The 22,850-nt window shown below is 43.5% G+C and overlaps 1 protein-coding gene across 2 annotated transcripts in view; it reads right to left on the minus strand.

The window, feature by feature from the left end:
- The window catches only part of LOC147693358 (transient receptor potential cation channel subfamily M member 2-like), a 624,327-nt gene that overhangs the window by 118,847 nt on the left and 482,630 nt on the right, over positions 1-22,850 (minus strand). For both annotated transcript variants that reach the window (XM_086933682.1, XM_086933681.1), the window contains one exon: positions 2,160-2,311. In XM_086933682.1, the coding sequence (XP_086789808.1) occupies positions 2,160-2,311 (152 nt within the window). The remainder of the gene's footprint in view (positions 1-2,159; positions 2,312-22,850) is intronic.

Here is a 22,850-nt window from a genome sequence, read left to right on the forward strand (position 1 = left end):
TGGTTTTGGGGCCTAATGTCGACTTGGGGTTGGAAGATTCTGATGATCATCGGAGTCGTTGTGGTGTTCCTGTTCACGTGTTGCCTTTGTGTGCAGTGCGGTCCTGCCTTATGTGGCCTCTGTGCTACAACGTGTATGAGACAGCCACCTGTTACCAAGGGGACTCGGTTGGACAGAGCTATGCTACAGCAACATCTCGATGGTCTGATGAATATCGAATATGATTCCGACTAGTGCTTGCCTACATGAGGGCAAAAGGAGCGTCTGAGGTTCCGTGACAATTGTAAGTGGTGTTTTCGACTCGCACGAATATGGTCGAGTCTGGTATCTATGAACCGCAAATGACGAGTTTAGTAAGTGTGCGCAGTTTCGCTGTGCTAACTTAAACCGTTCGTTTGTTATGTGGGTTTTTCATCTGTACCCACGGGTTCCATCTTAGATACGGCATCCATTTTGTCTCTTGCCCTCAAGTAGCCAGCGAACGGACGCTGTCCGCTTCGCGACCCTGGGACTCCCAGGATAGTTGCGGAAGACACATGTTCTTTGTAAGTGTCTTTATGACGAGGGGGATGATACTGTAAGGCAGATGGCCCCGCTCGAGGCTCATCTTGCCGTGCCGGTTTATTGTCTCAGCCGTGCATCTCATTAGGCACGTCCCTTTGATGCCTGTATCTCGTGTTTCCTGATACCTCCCCTTTTACACCCTTTCCGATCTCCCCACTGTCTCCGTCTTCCTCTGCACCTGTCCTTGTTCCTATTTCGATCTGTTTTACTGCCGATTGGAATGCACTAATGTTGGGAAGATGGGTTTTTACAGTTGGGAACCGCCAAATGTTTCCGCACTTATGTTCCGGACCTTGTGTGTATCAAAGTGACCAGAGCGACCCCTCTGGGGGATAATTATGGGAACCGGGTTGTAAACCTTTGCGTATCATGTTGTCCTATGGGTAAATTCTGTATAAAAGGAGCGATCCACAGAACCAATTTGAAGCAGTCTCCCCAAGTTGCACGTGTTGTACTTGTCGTGACTTCTGTGTTCCCTGCAGTAAATAAACCTTGAATCTTTGACGCCGAAGGAAGTGTCCCGTGTCTCTGTCATTCGTACGCCGGAGCAGGTTACCCACGAAGGTTTCAGGTGTTGTGCCCTGGCACCGCTGGGTCTTAAAGAACCCAGTCCTTCAGAAGGTTGTTCCATCAAGTTGTTGTTTAAACAATAAGATAGCACATACTGTTAGCCCGTAAATCGGAATGATCTGAACGTATTGCACCGATTTGTGAAATCAGAGATCCACACATACAATAAAAAGGATGCGCACAGAGATAAAATTAGTTTTTGACGGCAGATACCCCAAGGGCTTAGGGGGCGTTATTTCTCCGGCGGGAGTGTAACTATATCACAGCAAGAAGCAACAGAATCCCCACGGTTCACCTGCAAAAGAAAAAATAAGAATACAAAAACAATAGCTCCTGATGACCTGAGAGTTTGATGCCTCAGCCATCAGCATAGCATCTGAGGGTTGATGTTTCTACCCCGAGTTGTTTCCATCTGTGTATGCGATGCTGTACTGGGGAGTATGAATATGTGTAGTATGTGTCAGTGATATGGGTGTTGAATATGTGAATGAGGTGTCAGTGTGGGGTAGACATTTTTGGATAGTAAAATCTATGTTAGTTTCTCGAGAAGAAAGAACTAAAGAATTTGTGTACGGATTATGAGTTTTCTGCACAGATTGTGATCATTATAAGACAATGTACTATTGAAACTTGTTGACATATTGCAAAGAAATAACAGTGTTTAAAAATAATGTGACAATATAAACCAAGATTGTTATGTGATTGTTTTTAAATAAGTGAACAATGAAATAAAACAAAATTTAAAAAAGTATTTTTATGAAACTCATATCCTTGTGTGGAGAAATCATGAGTCAATGACCAGTTGCTATGCTATATATTAGCAAGTATTAAAGTATTTTTAGGTCACATATGAGGTTGTTCATTATTTCTGGTGCAAGCCTCTCATACATAAGCCCCTAAGTACATACCTGTGCTGTGTATGTGGAGTTGTGTTACATGCTAATGCTCATTTAAAAACTGGTGTAAAACAGTGTTTGGACCCCTGGGTGCTCATCTCTGGGCTTATTGCCAGGTCAGCTCCTCACCTGCCATGGCACCAATTCATCTGGGACTGGGAAGCGATTCACGTTGGAGCCGGGGTACATCAGCTGGCGGGAATTGACGTGGTATTCAGATTTGGAGTTCTCAGATTTGCTCCCAGAAGTTGGATCCTCAGCTTCAATGGACCTCAAATTTACTGCAAGAAAGAAAGACATTGCTAGACCCCCAAATCCATAAAGCACATGTAGCCAAGGGGTTTTAAACAAGCATTGGCAAAACCAACCAGCTTGTCAAGCGGTTGCAGTGGTTACATATATTTGTATTTTGTACTGCACGCATACGGCACCAAAATAAAAAGAAGGAAGAAAAACAGACATGCCTAAGCACAGGGTCTGTGGGCTCACAGTACAAATCTGATATATAAATACATTAACCATCAAATAATTTTAACAGAACAGTAGGGGTATAAAAGCATTACCGGACACTTCACTGTCTGCTCAATATCTCCTGCCCTACAGCTTCTCTGCTACTGACTGACCTACCTGTCTCTTCCTCCTAGGCCTACAGGTCACACTGAAACCCTGCCTGGCCTGCAGGACCAACACCGCAGCTTAGCACATCTCAAAACCCTCTTTGTTCACATTTAACCCACAAAAAGGTGAACACACTTTTTTTATCCAAACCAAATCAAAGTTCTCTCACCCAGGAAAGCATGGTATAAAGCATGTTATTTCTGATCGAAGCACGTCTCCTTGGTGAATGTGTCTTCCATGGTGCACTTCGAATTGAAGTTGAGACAAAATCAAACAGAAGTGCACTGTGCACTGTAAATCATTCAAATAGTAGCACGACTTTAGATCCAAGCGCCCCACTGTGAGATCCTCATCTCTTAAAGCATGAGAAAGAGCCTCAAATGTAATTTACTAAATAATTTACCATGGGAGACTGAATACCAAGTATTATGTTCCTGAAATAAGTCACCTCTGTATGGATTTAGAGGAAACAGTACATAAGGCCAAGCTACATCTTGATGTTGCGTAGGCTTGTTCTCAGCCTTGAACACCTGAAGCTGTCCAGTTGACCACTCAGAAGTGGGCTGGATCAGAGGCTGTGGCCTCAGGCCTTCCTCTCAGCCACTTAGACGAGGGCAGGACCCGTCTCCTTCCTGAGTTCTCCAGAACAAGGCCCAAGGTCAGGCTACCGAGGCTGGACATCCACACTCCCCATTCTCCAGGGCCCTGTTGGGCGTCCTCTCCACCACTAGCCGCTCATGCACCTGTTTTTGATGTGGCTTGGTGATACGGTAATGATGTGACCCTATGTACGCTGCCTGTGCTTGCTATGTTATGTATTTGAAAACAAATAAAGAAAAGAAAAGGAAGAGGTGTGGACTCAGCTCCAGGGTATTGGCTCTCGAGCTAAGACATTTCACGGGCACATGTACAAGGTAATCATGCAGTGCGGCGCTGCGACAAATTTAGCAGCACCCCGCTGTGTCATTTAGAAAATGCAGGGATGAGAAATATTTACAAGAATACGGCACACCCCTAGCTTTTCCCTAGCTCTGAAAATAGCTGACTAGACTAACACAGACTCTCTTGCACCATAGTGCAAAGGTGACTGTGTGCAAGGATGATTGTTTATGTGCAGGAAGGTGTCCATTCCTGCGAATAAACAATCAATAATGGCGATTTGGTAGTTGTATGTGTGTTGCATTATGCAAGACAGAAAGAAGTAACAAGTCAACATTATTTAATTATTGTTTTTGTGCAGGAAGGGATACCTTCCCGCACAAAAATATTCCTTAACGGCATTTGTCTCTTTCTATAAATAAAAACGAGGAGAAATAATAGTATTTATCGTCATTGCGCCAATCTAACACCTGATTTTGCATAGCGTTAGTTTTTGGCGCTGTCTCAGATTTACACATCTTTGTAAATCTGAGACACCATGAAAAAGAAATGGTTGTTGCAGTGAAACGCCCACAGCAACACCCATCCCAAGCCCTTTTCACGCAGATACCTGCGTGAAAGGGTACCATATTTACAACACGGCATAACGCCATGTGAAGTGGCTTAATGCCGCCTTGTAAATATGGTGCAGGGCTTTGCACCACTGTTGAAAAAAGTGGCCCTCCGGTGGCGTAAACCCCTTGTACATATGCCCCCTCCTCCAATAGAAATAGAGGCGGTGTGGTGCCCATTCCAGGGCATTGGCTCTCGCCCTAAGGAAAAGGTGGAGGAGACCTCACTGCTTCAGAGTATTGGCCTTTGTGATAAGACAAGCCCTACAAGAAAGAAGCATTGGCAAAGCTAATAGGTCTCCCCTTTGGGCCAGCTACCAGCTTTAGCAGCAGGATGGAAGAAGGTAAAAGTGGGGCAGATGAAGCTGGATAGCAAGACGGTTCAAATAAGTGCTCTGAAATGGCCAGTGCTGGCCACTTCATAGTGCTTTTTCCTTCTGACAGTTTGGAGGGGGAGAATAAACAGTTGTGGGGAGAAGAAACAAGAATGGGAGGGTGAGTTGGAGGGGGAAGAAACAGGATGGGTTAGATGGGGGAGAAGAAACAGGATGGTGTAAAAACCGGAGGAGGCAGGAGTAGTTTAAAGAAGGATTTATGTCAAGTTAAATCCTAGGACCCACTGGAGCACAGAGCAAAGGGTCTAAATCAGATCAGCTCCAACCGCTTCTCTGATTTAGAACACAGCTCACAAAACATTCCTCATTACATAGGTAACACTCTACAAATAAACAATTCCAGAAGTGACATGTTAAAACTCCAACATAGAAGGAGAAGAAGGATATTACCACATGTATCCTTTTACAGAAAACAAAATAAAGTAAAAACAAAAGAAAACAAAAGAAAAGAAAAACAAATGAAAGAAAGATTAATCCAAAACATAGTCATCAAATTTCTTAGGCAACCTAACACATCTCTTGGGAGTAACATGAGAATCTAGAACAGAAGAACTAGAAACAGCATCATCAATAGGAACAGGTGAATCCAAAATAGGATCAGGTAATGGACTAGGACATGAGTCATATGAGTCCTCAGGTAATGGACTAGGACACGAATCACAAGAGTCATCAAACCAGACATCATCCTCACCATCTCCCCTTTTATCCCAAAACAATTCTTGGCTAGGTTTTAGAACAACCAAAGAACTTTTACACCACCACCCTCTGCCCTTGAGAAAAACAGAGGAATCAGAAACTTGTTCTACCATGAAGGGCTTACTGAACCTGGATAAACCTTTGGGTGTGTGAGAGGGATTAACAATCCTAACCCAATCACCGACATTTATTATCTTGCTCTTACAATGATGAAAATCATCATGATAAGATTTTCCAGAGTGCCGTGCAGAGGTGATGTTATCTCTAGCTTTAGAGATAGAAGACTCAAAACTTCCAGACAAACAGCTCTTGTTCATTAATTGAGGTAAAAATGAAGATTTAGCTTGTCTGCCTCTCATAAGATAAAAAGGAGAAACCCCCGTACAGGAATTAGGAGTGAGATTATAACTCCAAATTTTGTCTTTTAAAAAGTCAAAAACGTCCAAATTACTCTCCAAAGCAGCTTGGATCCCCTCCTTAAAAAATCTGTTGGCCCTCTCAACCTGACCATTAGAACGTGGACTATAAAGAGGAGCCCTCTTGGCAGACACTCCAAACTTTTTAAGAAACATTCCCATTTTACTTGAGATGAACTGAACTCCATTGTCAGACCTAATGGAAATGGGTGCCCCTTCAATTCTGAAAACATTGTCCAGAAAACTAATGACAACATCAGTATGATGTAAATATATAATTTACCGTCTTAATTTCTATGCAGGTAAGTACTTAATCAATAATAACTCAAATCGGAAAGAAAAAACCAGAGTCCGTGGTGTTAGAGTTCTTAGGGGTTTTATTCCTCAAAAAGGAATGGTCAAGACCAGAATATCATGTTCTTCCCACCGCAGGGGTGGAAGAAGGGATAGAGCGCTACATTTTATTGACAGCACATAGCTTATATACTTAATTCATGTCATAGAAAACAGTACAGTAGGCGTAACAGCTGAGAGAAGACAAGATAACAGTTTCCACGTGTTACTAGTACGTAATCAGAAGGCGTGGACTAGGCGTGAACTGGAGGTGTGTGCTAGAAACGTCACAGGTAGGTGCCACTAGGGGGTGGCACTAAACAGAAATGTTGCAATGTCAGCAGAAATCGGAAGCTTGGATGCGCGCGCAGCTGCATGACGTGTGATTGACGTGAAACTGGAGGGTGCAGGGGACTTGACATTTACACTGACGGAAAGAGACAGAAGTCTGGCATGTCAGATCAACTTGTACTTCTATCATATCTGATATCTGATGTTTGGGAACCATATTATCTGGACGGAAAGGTCTCTGGGGCAGAAGCTATTCTATACTGACTGTGAGTGCGTGTATAAGCGCCTAAGTGTCTGCATGAGAAGCGTGGGGCATGGGGCCTTCCATGGGAGCATGGTAACAGAGGCTGTGAATTACTTGCACGGAGACAGGTCGGCCCTTTGGCCCCGTAGCTGAGGGGGATGTTTACTGAAGCTAGTAGGCAGGAATGTATTTTCGAGGAGCGGAACAGATAACTCGAAGGTTATAGTCAGTCTTGGCAGGCAGCAGGCTGAGCTGAGCGCGGTGGGCCGCGCTGGAAGTAAGTCAGAGTTCACTGGTACAGAGGCAGCCTGGGCTGAGGCTTTTAGAGTCAGAAGCCAGGGAAAAGGCTCGATGGCAGAAATTCAGGGCCTACCTTGCCAGAGCTGAAAAACATATAAGGTACACTACAAAAAGACGTTGGCATAGCATACTTAGGAACGGACTATTTAATCCATTCAGGGTGGATCTGAAAGAGGACATGTTAACGTTGGACGCAAATGTATTTGCGTCTTCATAGCTGACACAGGAGGGAAGTTACATGCACTTTAAGCTGGTACATAGAGACGGTGGGGTACGCGCTAGGGAACACGACTTGACCAAAAATTTATATTTCCTCATTCCCTCCTTGTTCCCTACGGACCCTTCATGATATATCGATCCTCATGAATCGATCAGTTTGTTCCTGTAACATCATTTGCTCTTCTTTCTTTCTTTTACGTTTTGAGAGAAAACTGGAATGTTCAATACAAGATGTGGCACACAGTCCACAAATCGCTGGCCCGCACTGCAGGCACAGGCAGCAACTGAATACTAGGACTAGGCCAATGCCTAGGAAGGATAGGATCTTCCATCCCCAAGCGGTTAACGTTGTCCAGAACCAACCGGACCAAGTCCAGGTGCCTGGATTCTGGTGTATCTGATTTGCAATTTTATGGAGACGTGTAATAGCTTGATATACAGATGGTGCATTTTGTGGAATGAAAACACAGCAACTTGACCCGATGACCTTACAAGCTCCACCTCTATCTGCCAAGATGACGTCAATAACAAGACGATTCTGAAGGACAACAACCCGCATGGCGGACTGCTCTTCTGTTAAGTTACCTAGGGCGGAGGCAGTTTCATTCACTACTGCTTCAAGTGTTCTAGGTAATCTACGTATTAGTTTACTATTTTGAACAGGTCCTAAAAAGAAAAAGAATCCTTTGTTAAAATCGGTATACTGTTCCCATGCCGTTTCTGTGTAGTCGACAAGTGGGATGTCTCTTCTGGGTCTATTCTTTACTAGATTTGTATTTCTGTGGTAATCAGGAGGAGCTAGGAAAACAGGTGGCAGAAGGAATGCAATGTAACAGGTACCATCCCAATCTGGAGGTAGGCGTATGTATGCGGTATGACCACAAACAAAATAAGAATGACTGATAGCTTTAAAGGACGATTTACCATGATCACTGAATTCGACCACAGTAGTGCATTTACTATGACCTAAGTGTACTGAACCTTTCTTCCTGATACATAATTCACCAGTGACTGGTAATACTGACATAACGGGTAGAACTGGTGCGGCTTCGGATTCAACAGTAAGAATCATAAGGCTAATTGTGTAATTACCTAATCCATATACTTCATTTTCTAGATCAGTTCCTATTCTAGTGGGGAGTCCCTCCTTATCAGGGTAACAGACGTCGAGCAGGACCAAGTTCAGGTTTCCCCAAACCCAGCCCCCGTCGAAAACAGCAATATCAGGATCTAAGGAATTAATTATTTTAAACCATGCACCACAGGAGCCATTGTGAGTGAACGGGTACGGAAAGAGAAGCAGAGCTCCCTTGTAATTCTGGTAGGGAGGGAGTCGGCCACATATCCAGCAGTCTGTAGCATTGTTAGTCTGATGGGAATGGTGTAGCATACTAATGAATGTGTTGTTGCGCAGCGCAAGTCTGTAGGAGAGTTCGTGTGGAGGTAACTCGCTAAAAGTGTGTTCAGCAGAGACATTGTAAGCAGATTGTTCACGCTTGAAAATAGGGTAGTAGATAGGGAGAAGTATACTTGCAACTATTATCAGAAGACTTAGAAAAAACATTATTAACAATGTCACTATACAGTGACTACGCAGTGATTTACAGTATGTACGTTTCTTGAATTCTCTCTCTCTCTCTCTATCTCGATCTAGGGGATACATGTCAGAAACTATTTAACCGATTCACCTAGGGGAGGACTTAAACAATTAAACTGTCTGACTTGCTAGATCGGAGCTTGAGTCTGTACTCCTCTTGGGGAGTTTTCTCTCGTTCGGAAGTTTTAAAGTCACTGGGCTCGATACAGTCTTTGGAAGGGGTGGATGAGCCTGGGTCGGATTTCAGTGCATTACACAGCTTAACATGGCTCATGTGGACCCACCCCTTTCTGCCCTCAACCTTCACTGCTGTCCTCGTAGTAAGTAGAACGGTCTTCGGCGATTTCCAGCGGGGCTCCAACGGACTTTTCCGGTCGAAGTTCCTTATGAGGATCAGATCACCTGGACGGACATCATGTGGCTTTACATCAGTGTTGTCAGGGAAGGCTGCGGCAACCTGTGAACGACATGATTGGAGTGCAGACATCAAGGAGGCAAGGTAATCTGTCAACATATTGCAATCAACATCAGTAATTTTCTTAGGAATGGGCGTCCCCCACATATTCGGTGGTCTACCAAAGACCACTTCGTACGGGGATAGTCCTGATCTCGAATGGGCAACCATCCTCATATAGAACAGTGCCACTGGCAGGGCGACTATCCAGTCGACCCCTTTCTCTTTACATATTTTAGCAAGTCGTGTCTTTAATGTCTGATTATGCCTCTCTACAAGGCCTGCGGCTTCGGGATGTCGGACACAATGGAATTTCCACTGGTATCCTAGCAATAAAGAAACTTCTTTCATTAATTCGGATGAGAATGGCTGACCGTTATCTGAGTACACGACACGAGGCAAGCCGTACCGTGGGAAGAATTCACGAACCAACTGCCTGGCAGTGGTCGGAGCAGTGTAATCTGGGACTGGGTATGCTTCGGTCCAACGGGACAGAGCACAAACAATTACGAGAACATATTTAAATCCTCGACAACGGTCCATCTGGATATAATCCATCTGGAGGACTTCAAAAGGGTGATCGGGAGGATGAAATCCACCTTGCTCTACAGGGACGCTTTTACCTGGATTGAACTGACAACAGATCATGCAAGTACGCACTTTCTGTTTTGCTGCTGCTCGTAAGTGTTTATTGTTCCAAAGATTTTGTAAACTGTCTAACATCGCTTTTTCTCCTAGATGTGCTGGACTATGTGCTGTATTAATCATGACTTGAACCATAGAGTCAGGGAGAAACCATGTAGATTTTCCCTTTGTCACCCATCCTTGATCTGTTTGGATCCCTCCTTGTTCAATCCATTTCTTTATTTCTTCTGGAGTAGCATGTGTCTGAATATCGATAACATCTAGTGTGGGATCCCTAACTGTCATACAGTTTGCCGGTCCTATTGTCTTTGGCATGTCAGTTGTCTGAGTGTGAGTCGATGCTGTATGTTTTGCTGTCTGGTCTGCCAGGTCGTTACCCTGGGAAACAGAATCTGTGACTTTAGTATGTGCTTTACACTTCATGACTGATATTCCTGAAGGCAGATGTATTGCTTCTAACAGTGCTTGAATGAGGGGACCATGTTGGATCTTGGCACCATGAGAGGTCAGAAAACCTCGTTCTTGCCATAACATGCCGAAGTCGTGTACAACTCCGAACGCATAACGGGAATCAGTGTATATGTTGACATTTCTGTTCTTGGCTAGTATACAGGCTCGGGTCAGAGCAATAAGCTCTGCTGCTTGAGCGGACAGTGTGTCAATACGATGTGTTTCTTTAACTTCAGTTTCAGTGGTCACTGCATACGCGGCCACTAATTCTCCTGTGTTTGTTCGCATACATGAACCATCCACATAAAGTGTCAGGTCTGGATTTGTCAAAGGAACATCTGTTAAGTCTCGTCGGGGCTTTGTTACTGCATTAATGACTTCTATACAATCATGCGGGCTGGATCTGTCATAATTGTAGGTAACAGTGTTGCGGGGTTCAGAATGCTGCAGCGTCTGATTTCTATGTGTGGCTGGAATAGCGTTAATTCGTAACCTGTCAGTCGTGCTATAGTCAAGTGTTGAGTCTGAGTTCTGTTTAAAAGAACCTCTACAGAATGTGGAACTTGTACTGTTAACTGATGTCCTAAAACAATTGAATCGCTCTGTCTTATTGCTAACGCTGTTGCTGCTACTGACTTTAAGCACGCAGGGAGTGCCTGGGCTACTGAGTCCAATGTACTTGAAAAATAAGCGCAAGGCTTATGTGAACCTGCTTGATCTTGAGTGAGGACAGACAATGCTGTACCATCATGTTCTGTAACAAAAAGTGTAAACGGTTTGCTGTAGCATGGTGTCGCTAAAACTGGTGCTTGACATAATGCTTTCTTTAATTCCTCAAAGGCTTGTGTATGTTCCTGAGTCCAAGGGAGGGCAGTCGAAGTTGCTGCCTCCTGCGTCGTTAACTGGATGAGTGGTTTAGCCAGAAATGCATATTGAGGAATCCATTGTCTGCAGTACGAGGTGAGGCCTATAAAGGCCCGCACTTCCTTTTGTGTCTGGGGTCGTGGCATATTTACAATTAACTGAATGCGATCGGGAGTGAGCTGTCTCCCCACTTTGGACAGCAAGTGACCCAAGTACACAACTTGCTGAACACAGAATTGTAGCTTCGAAGGAGACACCTTGTGTCCCTTGTCTGCCAGGAAATGTAAAACTGTCAGTGATGCTTGTTCACATTCGGGCTCACTTCGTGCGGTGATCAGCAGATCATCGACGTATTGCAGTAAAGCGGTGTTAACTGGCATTTGAATACAATCTAGTTGTCTTTTCAGTGCTTGACTATAGATGCTGGGGCTTTCTGTGAATCCTTGAGGTGCGCGGGAAAATTTGAAGCTTCGTCCATTTAAACTGAATCCGAAGAGATATTGGCTTTCTGGATCAATAGGTACACTGAAGAAAGCGTTCTTGAGATCAATTACAGTAAAGAACGTTGCTTCTGAATCAATAGCAGTCAATAGGGAAGAGATATCGGGGACCACAGGGTACTGTGGTACAATACATTTATTCAGTTCTCGAAGATCAATCACCAGCCGATATACTGGCGGTGCATTGGGGTCGGTACGTTTAAGAATTGGAATGATAGGTGAATTACAGATATTGGAGTCGGTCTCTACGACCACTCCTTGTGCTATGAGCTCTTCAATGATTTCCAGTAAAGCCACTACAGCATCGGGTGGTAACTTGTATTGTCTGATTCGTGGTAGTACAACTCCTGTCTTGAGTGTAACACGGTATGGGGTGATATGCATACAACCTACATCAGTTGGGCCTTTTGCCCACAGGTGATCTGGTACATTTTTTAATCTGACATCGAATTCTCGCAACACATAATGACCCTTGAAATCCCGTAGAAAGAGTCTAACTTCCTCCGGGGAACAGCAGATTATAGCTCCTAGAGCCTTCAATGTTTTAATTCCTAACAGATTTTCTGGGCATGATTTCGTAAGTAACAAGTCTGTAACTCGTGATAATGGACCCACAGCCAAGGGTACCGGTTCTGATACTTCATTTACAATGGGTTGTCCTGAAAAACCAAGGGAAACATTCTGTGAGCCTGAGAGGGGTGCCCCTGGGACTTCATTATGACTGATTGTGGTGCGGCTTGCCCCTGTGTCAATTAAAAACTTTCTGTCTTTTCCCAATACTTGACTGTGTACATAAGGACCTTCTTGATCTACAGGAATTTCAATAAGAGGCAAGCCAAATTCCCTCTCTAGGCTGTTTCATGTGTATCGTTGATACTCAGGGTAAGCAGATTGGGCATACTGGTACATCTGTTGAGAAACTTGTTGAGTCGTGGCAGTGGGCTGTGGTACCGCTACTGTCTGTGCTGTATGCGATGAAGCATGCGTAGGCTGTGTATTCTGCATGGGCTGTACATTCTGTGAAGTCTGTTGCTGAACCTGATCTTGTCTAGGTGGATGCGGTCTCTCTTTAGTTTTACCTGTTGCTATGTTATGTTTCAGAACTGGACATTCATGTACGTAGTGACCTGGCTGCTTGCAATAGTTGCATGTCCCTTTAACGGGACCTGCGGCGTGACCTGTCTGGTTCGTACCCTTTCTGTTTCCGTCGGTATGGACCGACTGGGCTACTAACATTTTCATTTTCGTGTCTTTCATACGTTTCTGTTCCTGTTCCTGTTCTTCTCTAATTCTATTCTGATGGTATTGTAACATTTGTAACATCTGGGATGGCGTATTTGCTTGCCATGTACTCTCAACCTTGTATACACGATTCTTGACTGCTAACAGGGAATTCTCAACTAACTTTGATACAAAAAGATGCGGGTATGATTCGCTACTTGGTTTAAGACCACTATTAATAATAAAACATTTCTCGAATCTTGAATAAAAGTCACTAGTATCTTCCTCGGGTTTCTGTTTACATGCTGAGATTGCATCCCAGTCTTCTTTTCTAGTTGCCAATAATCTTGGCAGAACCTGTACTATTAAACCTGGTAATGCTTTAGTTTTGTCCCCAAGGCCTACCCCTGGGACACGTTTATTCTCTTCGTCTTCTATTTCTGCCCATACAATCTTTTTCTCTCCCACCTCCCATTCCTTTTCCTTTAGTTTCTCGTAGATGCCAGTGGGCAGCAGTACCTTTAACATTTTCATGATATCATCATATGTGTAATCCCCCATCAGTAACATGTCTTTAAGCTCTCTGTGAAAACCTGCAGGGTCTTTATCATGGCTCGGGACTAGTTTCTTCATTTCTAACAGTTCTAACTTGGTCAGTGGCGTGTGTACATATACACGTTTCAAGAGATTGTCCGCACCCATAACTGGGTGTACTTCTCGTAAGGGGTTCTGACTTTCAATGCCACTCAGGCATTGCATGTGATACGTTTTCCTTTCTGGGGGCGGGGCAGGAACATATTCAGAGCTTATGAAAGTGTTATATCTATGTCGCTGTTCTAGAATTATTTGTATTAACTTGGTACTTAAACCTCTCCATCTATCCATGAGCAGTGCTTCTAATGTTTCGTGTAAGGGACCTGGATCAGAATGTTGGTTTCTGTATTTCGTAAGGAGGTGCTGAATCATGTATACACCTGCTAGTTTCTGTTCGTCTGGGGAGAGGTTCAGAAATGTCTGCGCTAATGTATCATCATTATACATATCCGGATTTTCAGCCCATAATATGGCTGACCGGGCTAGTTCTTGTTCATCCATCGAATTGAGTATGTGGTACCCCACTCGGTCTCGGAGTCTTTTATCAGTCTCCTGGAACTGGTGTTCAGAAGAATTCGGGTTTGTTAAGGCAGAGAGGAAAACTCTCTTGCTTTCCGGACGGATACCTTTCCTAAGGTAAGTTCCCTTACCTACATACGCTATAGTATCTGTAGTCTTTTCTGGTTCTTCAAGTTCTTCTTCCTCCTCGGAGGAAGCCTTTTCTTTCTCTTTTTGGTGTATCTCTATTACTGCCTTTCTAATTTTCTTGTACATACTGGCTATGCAAGTTCCCCTATCGTGTTTTCCTACAGATATATTTTGACCCCACTTGTTTAGTGCATCTAATTCACTCTGATCTGTCCCAGGCCTGTCTCGTTCTCTTATTAGGCAATTTATGAAAAAACGTAGTATCTGTGCTTGAACGTCAACTTTCTGTTTCTCCATGGCCTCCTGAATACTGTCAGGGTCTTTCCCCGTCTGAACAAACTCATATATTCTATCTAGGCGCTCCTTCATTCTTACATAGCAGAGCAGGAAATCAGTAGCAGATCTTAACCGTAGTGATGCCATCATCATTACATTGTCTTTACCGGGTACTGGATCATATCTGCAAACTGAAAGGTTTTCCTTGAATACATCAAGGCTGGGAGACTTGAACGTAAAAGGGCTCCGCAAGTCCCTGAGCTGTAACCTGCGTGTCAATGGCGGGGTGTGTAGACCCCCGGTCGCACCCCCTGAGGCGGAAGCTTGGGCATCTTCTCTCGGCGGAGTCTGTATCTGAACTGGAACTTGTCTTTTAGTAGGATCAGGTAGAAGTGGTTTCGGTAGATCAACTTTAAGTGCGGGAAGTGGTGGAGGTGGAGGAACAGGAGCTTTCTGTTGTGGTACTGGCGGAATTTGATCTTGGGGCGGGTTACCACCCCCGTCCCTGTCGTTTGGCAGGGCGCGGACAGGCAGATTGGTGTAAGCGGGTGCTACATCCTCTAGATAGGAATTCAGGAATATGTCTTTAGTAGTCTTATGCATTACTTTAGTTGGAACTAATGGTGGCGGTAGATTTTTCGGTATTTCAGAAATGGCCTCAGGCGAACCCTCAGCCGCGAGATACATACCGTTCACGAGGTTATTTCGTGCGCGGTCTACTTGCTCTGTTTTTACTCGGATCCCCTCGGTAACTAACTCGTTTTCTTGGGCCTTTTCTGATTCTTTAAGTCTGTCTTCTCTACGTAGTGCTTTTTCAGCACGCTTATGCGATTCCTTACGCCAAAACTCTATGGCGTCTTTCTGAGATTGTCTGGCTTTCTTTTTCCATAGTACTTCCTCCACCTTCATGATGCACTCAGCATCCCATGTTCCGTTAACAGGCCATCTGTGTCTTTCGTCTAGGTGCTTAGTATAGTCGGCCCATAACTCTAGAAATAATATGGCGTCTATGCCATGCTTGTGGTACATGAAGTTTCCTGGAGTGTCCCTAGGGGGATAGGAATTGCTTCCTCTAGTATCCCTTTCCTAGTTCCTATCTGCTTTAATTTATCGAAAAACGGCATCTTGTTTACTTAATACTGAATGCTCAATCCTTATTACTTAATACTGAATACAGCTAGCTATACAAGAACACAACAATGCACATTTAAAAACGGTCACATTCATACCACGACATTAATCACATGAAAAGACATTTTTGAAACATATATGACTACCCCCTATACTAGATGTACTGCTAAACAGTACAGATACACTGGTAAACAGTGCAGAACTTCAGAATACTAGATATACTGCTAAACAGTACAGATACACTGTCTAAAAAACAGTGCAGACCAGACTTGTGTACCCAAACCCGTCTAGATACGTCCCAGCAATGGTACTCACCGGGAAGCACGGAAACAGAAGGCCTCGGAAAACTCGACTGGACTGGACTCGACTTCGGAAAACTTCGGAAAACTTCGGAAAACTTCGGAAAACTGGTGGGCCTCTTGACACCTCGGACCTTGCTTCTTTCGGCTAGGCTCTGGTCGGGATCCTCCGCACTCCTCACCGCCTCGTCTGGGTACTGATCGCAGTCTTCGTCACCTCCGTGGGCCAGAGGGAGATGCAGGAAATCCTGCCGGTACGCGTAGTTTCCTTCTAACTGATGGCAGGGGACAGAGCTTGCAACGCACCAACCGGCGCGTGAGGTGGGGGGCGGGGTCCCTGTTCGGGCGCCAAAATGATGTAAATATATAATTTACCGTCTTAATTTCTATGCAGGTAAGTACTTAATCAATAATAACTCAAATCGGAAAGAAAAAACCAGAGTCCGTGGTGTTAGAGTTCTTAGGGGTTTTATTCCTCAAAAAGGAATGGTCAAGACCAGAATATCATGTTCTTCCCACCGCAGGGGTGGAAGAAGGGATAGAGCGCTACATTTTATTGACAGCACATAGCTTATATACTTAATTCATGTCATAGAAAACAGTACAGTAGGCGTAACAGCTGAGAGAAGACAAGATAACAGTTTCCACGTGTTACTAGTACGTAATCAGAAGGCGTGGACTAGGCGTGAACTGGAGGTGTGTGCTAGAAACGTCACAGGTAGGTGCCACTAGGGGGTGGCACTAAACAGAAATGTTGCAATGTCAGCAGAAATCGGAAGCTTGGATGCGCGCGCAGCTGCATGACGTGTGATTGACGTGAAACTGGAGGGTGCAGGGGACTTGACATTTACACTGACGGAAAGAGACAGAAGTCTGGCATGTCAGATCAACTTGTACTTCTATCATATCTGATATCTGATGTTTGGGAACCATATTATCTGGACGGAAAGGTCTCTGGGGCAGAAGCTATTCTATACTGACTGTGAGTGCGTGTATAAGCGCCTAAGTGTCTGCATGAGAAGCGTGGGGCATGGGGCCTTCCATGGGAGCATGGTAACAGAGGCTGTGAATTACTTGCACGGAGACAGGTCGGCCCTTTGGCCCCGTAGCTGAGGGGGATGTTTACTGAAGCTAGTAGGCAGGAATGTATTTTCGAGGAGCGGAACAGATAACTCGAAGGTTATAGTCAGTCTTGGCAGGCAGCAGGCTGAGCTGAGCGCCGTGGGCCGCGCTGGAAGTAAGTCAGAGTTCACTGGTACAGAGGCAGCCTGGGCTGAGGCTTTTAGAGTCAGAAGCCAGGGAAAAGGCTCGATGGCAGAAATTCAGGGCCTACCTTGCCAGAGCTGAAAAACATGTAAGGTACACTACAAAAAGACGTTGGCATAGCATACTTAGGAACGGACTATTTAATCCATTCAGGGTGGATCTGAAAGAGGACATGTTAACGTTGGACGCAAATGTATTTGAGTCTTCACAGCTGACACAGGAGGGAAGTTACATGCACTTTAAGCTGGTACATAGAGACGGTGGGGTACGCGCTAGGGAACACGACTTGACCAAAAATTTATATTTCCTCAAGTACTAGGATGCTCAACAAAAGAATAATGTAACCACTTAGAAAAATCATCAACGAGAACAATCAAAAACCTATTCTCCCAGCCAAGACAATCATAGGGTCCAGAAAAGTCAATCGAAAGCCTTTCCCATGGACCAGTAGGAGCCTCACAAACTGACAAAGGTTCAGTAGACACCTTCCAATGCTTGTCAGACCTGACACACACGACACAGTTGTTGATAAACTTCTCAACAGAGGTATCCAATCCAGGCCACCAATAGTGAGACTTAAGTATCCTCTTTGTACCAGAAACATCAGGATGTCCAGAATGTGCCAACCTGACAATCTTTTCCCTAAGGGTACCAGGTGGAACAAATAATTCATTCCTCAACAAAATACAATTTTCAATTGACAACTCATTTGCCACTTGTGCAAAACTCCTTAAAGGAGATTCAATATTTTTAATGGAGGGCCATCCATTAACAACATAAGACTTGACCTTAGCTAACAAATTATCTTTACAAGCATGATCATTCCATTACAGCACATCAATGCCAAAATTGCTAGACTCCACAGCATCCACAGCAGCTACCACACACTCATGCTGATCAGTGACTCCATCATCAGAATCACAAAGTGGAGGTAACCTAGATAAACAGTCAGCAGCAAAATTCTCACCACCAGGAATGTGCTGAATCTCAAAATTAAATTCCTGCAGTCTTGCAACCAAGCGAACCAACCTGGAGGAAGTGCTACCACTCCTCACGCCATCCATCATATAGACTAACGGTTTATGGTCCGTCACCAAAACAAAAGGCCTACCCCACAAACAAATCTTCAACTTCTTCACTGCCCACACACAGGCAAGAGCCTCCTTTTCTATAGTGCTATAATGAACCTCAGCACCTCTAACAGCCCTTGAAAAAAATGAAATAACTCTCTCCTTGCCATCAACCATCTGCGTAAAAACAGCTCCCACACCAATTGCGCTAGCATCAACAGTTACAAAAAACTTCCCCTCAGGATCAAAAGTTTTAAGACCCGGGGCATTGGCGATAAATTTGATGACACCCTGAAAAGCAGAATCATGGACATCAGTCCAAATGAATCTAGCACCTTTTTTAAGTAATTGTCTAAGAGGCTCGACAACCAAAGCATATCCTTTAACAAATTTAGCGTAGTATTCTCCTAACCCAAGAAAGGAATGTAAAGCATCCTTGTTCTGAGGCTTGCTGGCAATTTCAAGATTACTAATAATATCCTTTTTAGGAAAAATCCCTTTCTGAGTGATTTTATGACCCAAATAGTCAATTTCTTTAACAAGAAATGTACATTTCTCCTTGCTCACAGTCATGCCTTTGCTGCTAAGGATTTTTAAGACAGTTTCCAAAGTGACATTGTGTTCATCAATAGACTTTGCAAAAATTAAAATGTTGTCTTGAAAAGACTGGACACCTTCCACACCATGGAACAAATTTTCAATTAATTTCTGGAAAACGCTGGCAGCCGATGCCAGGCCAAAAGGCATCCTCAAGAATCTAAATAACCCAAACAGAGTTATAAACGCGGTTAGATCTTTAGAATCCTGATCCAGAGTGACTTGATGGTACGCTGCCTTTAAATCAATAATTGAAAAAAAAATTGCTCCATTTACAGCAGCCAACATTTCCTGTATTCTGGGCAAAGGATATGTTTATACTACAATGTTTTTATTGAGAGATCGAAGATCTACACACAGCCTAATCTCTTGATTCTTTTTAAGGGCAATAACGATAGCCGAAACCCATTCTGAGCTATCTGTAGGTTCTATGATACCTTGAGAACAGAGACCATCCAAATGCGACTTAAGCTTGCCTCTCACACCCAAAGGTACCATGCGAACTTTATGTTGTACGGGTAAAGCTCCTTTTTTAAGTTTGATCCTGTGTGAAAAGCCTTTGACCTCACCCACAACATCTTCAAAGACACTCTTATACTTATTGAGACTAGGAGAAATAGGCTAATCTAAAGAAATACTGTTAACAGGCATTTCTCTCAACTGAATAGGATGATCAGAACCAGGGCATAAATTAATGCCAATCTTACCAAGATCATACCATCCAACAATGTTCTGCCCATCAATTGCAACATAAATTTTGGTAAAAATGACACGGGACTCAAATTTTAGCGAATCTTCAAAGAAGCCTAGCATTTTGATCTTAAAATTACCAAAAGCTTTAGGATTGATATCAGATTTGGCCAGTTTGACACCTTTCCATTTCTCATAAAAGAAAACATCTGATAAAATGGTCACAGGCGAACCGGAGTCAGCCATAGCTTCAAAGGCAATTTTCCCAACATGAACTATCCCTAAGGGAGATTTAAAGGGAAGGGAAACACTATTTATGTGACTATCAAAGGAATCATCATAAATAGTAATGACCAAATTCTCCAAATCATCATGAACACAAGAAACACTGGTAACAGCGGAGTCAGATCTACCACCCTTCCTTTGAATCCTACAAGAAGATGCAAGATGGCCAATCTTACCATACTTAGTACATTTTCTCTTGAGGGCAGGACAATCTGGAGAATTCGCCAAATGTGCCTTTGAGCCACACCTAAAACAGCTTAACATTCTACCAGTCTGAAAATTACTCTTACTACGCATTTGAACAGCACAAACAGAGGTGTCATTAGTACTCTTATTTTCACTAGCAGCAATGACCTTAGAAGACTAAATAGATCTTTCAATCCCTTTGGCCAAATCAATTACTTCTGCCAAGGTAGGATTGCGACAAGCTAAAAGTCGTTCTTGTACTTTTTTAGCTGCACAATTAAAAACAAATTGATCCCTTAGAGCAGTATCAACATAGGCACCAAATTCGCAGTTTGCAGCTAATACCCTCAGAGCCGCTATATAATCCTCAACGGATTCATCTGCTAGCTGTTTCCTCTTATGAAAAGAATGTCTTTCAATCATAACGTTAGGCTCATCTTCAAATTTTTTTCAAGTCAACAACAGCTTCAACGAAAACATTTCACCCATCACCTCCATCAGCTGGTGGTGCAATAGGTATAAGGTTCTTGAAAATCTCAATAGCAGCTGTGCCTAAATAACTGAAAAGAATGGTTTTCTTCCTTTCCGCAGAAAACTTAGTGCCATCAATAGCAACAATATAATTTTCAAAAGTGTCAAACCATTTTTTCCACCTTAACTTCGGTTTTCCTGGTATTTGTAAAAATATAGATAGTTGATTGCAGATTTGAGATGAAGCCATTTCAATCACCTATATAAATAACCAGTGAAACTGAAAATATTATAAATGCAGGACACAATAGCAAACGAATAACAATGTACTTCTCAGAACAAATGAAGTGTGCACATCACTGAAGTAAATAAGAAAGTGCACTTGTCAAAATAAATAAAGTGTGCACATCACTGAAGTAAATAACAATATGCACTTCTCAAAGCAAATAAAGTGTGCACATCACTGAGAATAAGAGGTAAAGTGTGCACATCACTGAAGTAAATATAGTGTGCACATCACCAAAGTAAATATAGTGTTGAAGAAGGAATCAGCTTACCACACCTTCAGTTTCCGATATTGAGAATAAATATTTTCAAGTAAAAGTGAACGAATCACTGAATTCGCAAGAAATTCCCATGAAATTGAGTTTAAACAGCCAGTTGTAGCTTAACAGGCGTCGGAATAAATTTGCTGCCAAGACTGCACAGTAAGCGCTGACGCCGCTAGTACAGAACAGGTGATCGTCGGAAATCAAGTTCAAAATGGCCGTGAGCTTGCGTGCTACGTTGCGTTCCAAATGCGTTTCAGCAATTGGAAAAAAAAACTTAAAATGGCCGTGACATTGCGTGCTCTAGGCGCTACATTTCAAGGAAGGAATGCGTTCCAGAAGTCCGTTGTAAATGACGGACGTCATCAGTCTGGAAACGATGATGAACGCAGGCAGACCAATTGACAGAGGGACACCTCTGCAAAAGCAACTCGAAGTGTTCAAATTATTTAAAATTACAGTACCTTGGAAGTCCAGAGAGAACACAACTGTCAACGCACAAGTGTCAAAAGCCTCACGAACTGCTCCAGAAGAGGATCACATGTCGGTTCGTTTCTTTAAAATAATTTAAATTAAAATTTAAAAGACGCTTAGCATCGCAGTGGGTCCAATTATGTCCTCGTCGCCATTGTAAAAAGCGGAGGAGGCAGGAGTAGTTTAAAGAAGGATTTATTTCAAGTTAAATCCTAGGACCCACTGGAGCACAGAGCAAAGCGTCTAAATCAGATCAGCTCCAACCGCTTCTCTGATTCAAAACACAGCTCACAAAACATTACCCATTACATAGGTAACACTCTACAAATAAACAGTACCAGAAGTGACATGTTAAAACTCCAACATAGAAAGAGAAGAAGGATATTACCACAGATGGGTTGGGGGGAGGGGAGCAGAAACTGGTGCAGTGAGGGAAGAAAAAAAGGGAGGGAGTGATGAGAAGTTTGAAAAAAAGCTGTGAAGTTGCTAGCGCTCACAGCGTCATAGCCCTTTTTTAAAATGAAGAAATAGTACCTGAATCACAACGTATGCAGTGGATGGCCAGCAGAGGGACACTAATCAAACTTAATTAATTTGTGCTTGGTCCATGTACCTCAAAAAGAAAAAAAAGTGACACATGGCAAGCACTGCCCAGTTAAAAGGCAGCAAAGAAGAATGGCAATGATGCCAACAAATGGTAAGCAATGGGCGGGAGCAAAGAAGAGTGATGATGATGCCAACGAATGGTAAGCAATGCCCAGGTTCCAAGCCCAATATTGAACACATAAGTCTTGCAAGCGGAAGCGCTTTCGCTAGCACGCGCTCACACATGATTGACCTAAAAATAAGGAAAGGTGTTCGCTTGTTCGGGGCATTGGCTCTAGCTGTAATGCAGGCCCTCTACTGAGCAAGGTCATTGGCATTTGCGGTAAGACATACCCTCTGATAGGAAAGGAGGAAGTACTGTCATTTCTCCAGGGCATTGGCTCTCGTTGTAAGGCAAACCCTCAAATAGAAAACAATAAGGTATGGGTAATTCTTCCGGCATTGTCTCTCTGATAAGACAAGCCTCCAATTGAAAATGATGTGGTGTGGTTAATTCTTCAGGGCATTGCCTCTATGGTAAGACAGGCGCTCTCAAATAGAAATGTATGAAGTATGGTTAATTCTCCAGGGCATTGGCACTCGTGTTAAGACAAGTCCTCTAATTGAAAATTACGAGGTATGGTCAATTGTTCAGGGCATTGGGTCCTGCAGTAAGACAGGCTCTATAATAGAAAAATAGGAAGTGTGTCCTGTGCTCCAGGGTATGAAATCCTTCAAGAATGACAGACCCTGTGATAGAAAAGGAGGCGGTCCGGTCGCTGCTACGGGGCCTTGGCTCTCACAGTAAGACAGGCCCTCTGATAGAGAAGGAGGAGGCAGCATCCTTTATAAAGAAGGCTGAGCCCTTGCTAAGCCCACCCTCAGACACAGTGGAGCCGCTTCACAGAACTAATCTGAGATAAAATCCTAAACATACTACTTTTGGTATTCACAGAAAGCATTTAGT

This window comes from Lissotriton vulgaris, chromosome 8 (genome assembly GCF_964263255.1).
Source record: "Lissotriton vulgaris chromosome 8, aLisVul1.2, whole genome shotgun sequence".
NCBI lineage: Eukaryota > Metazoa > Chordata > Amphibia > Caudata > Salamandridae > Lissotriton > Lissotriton vulgaris.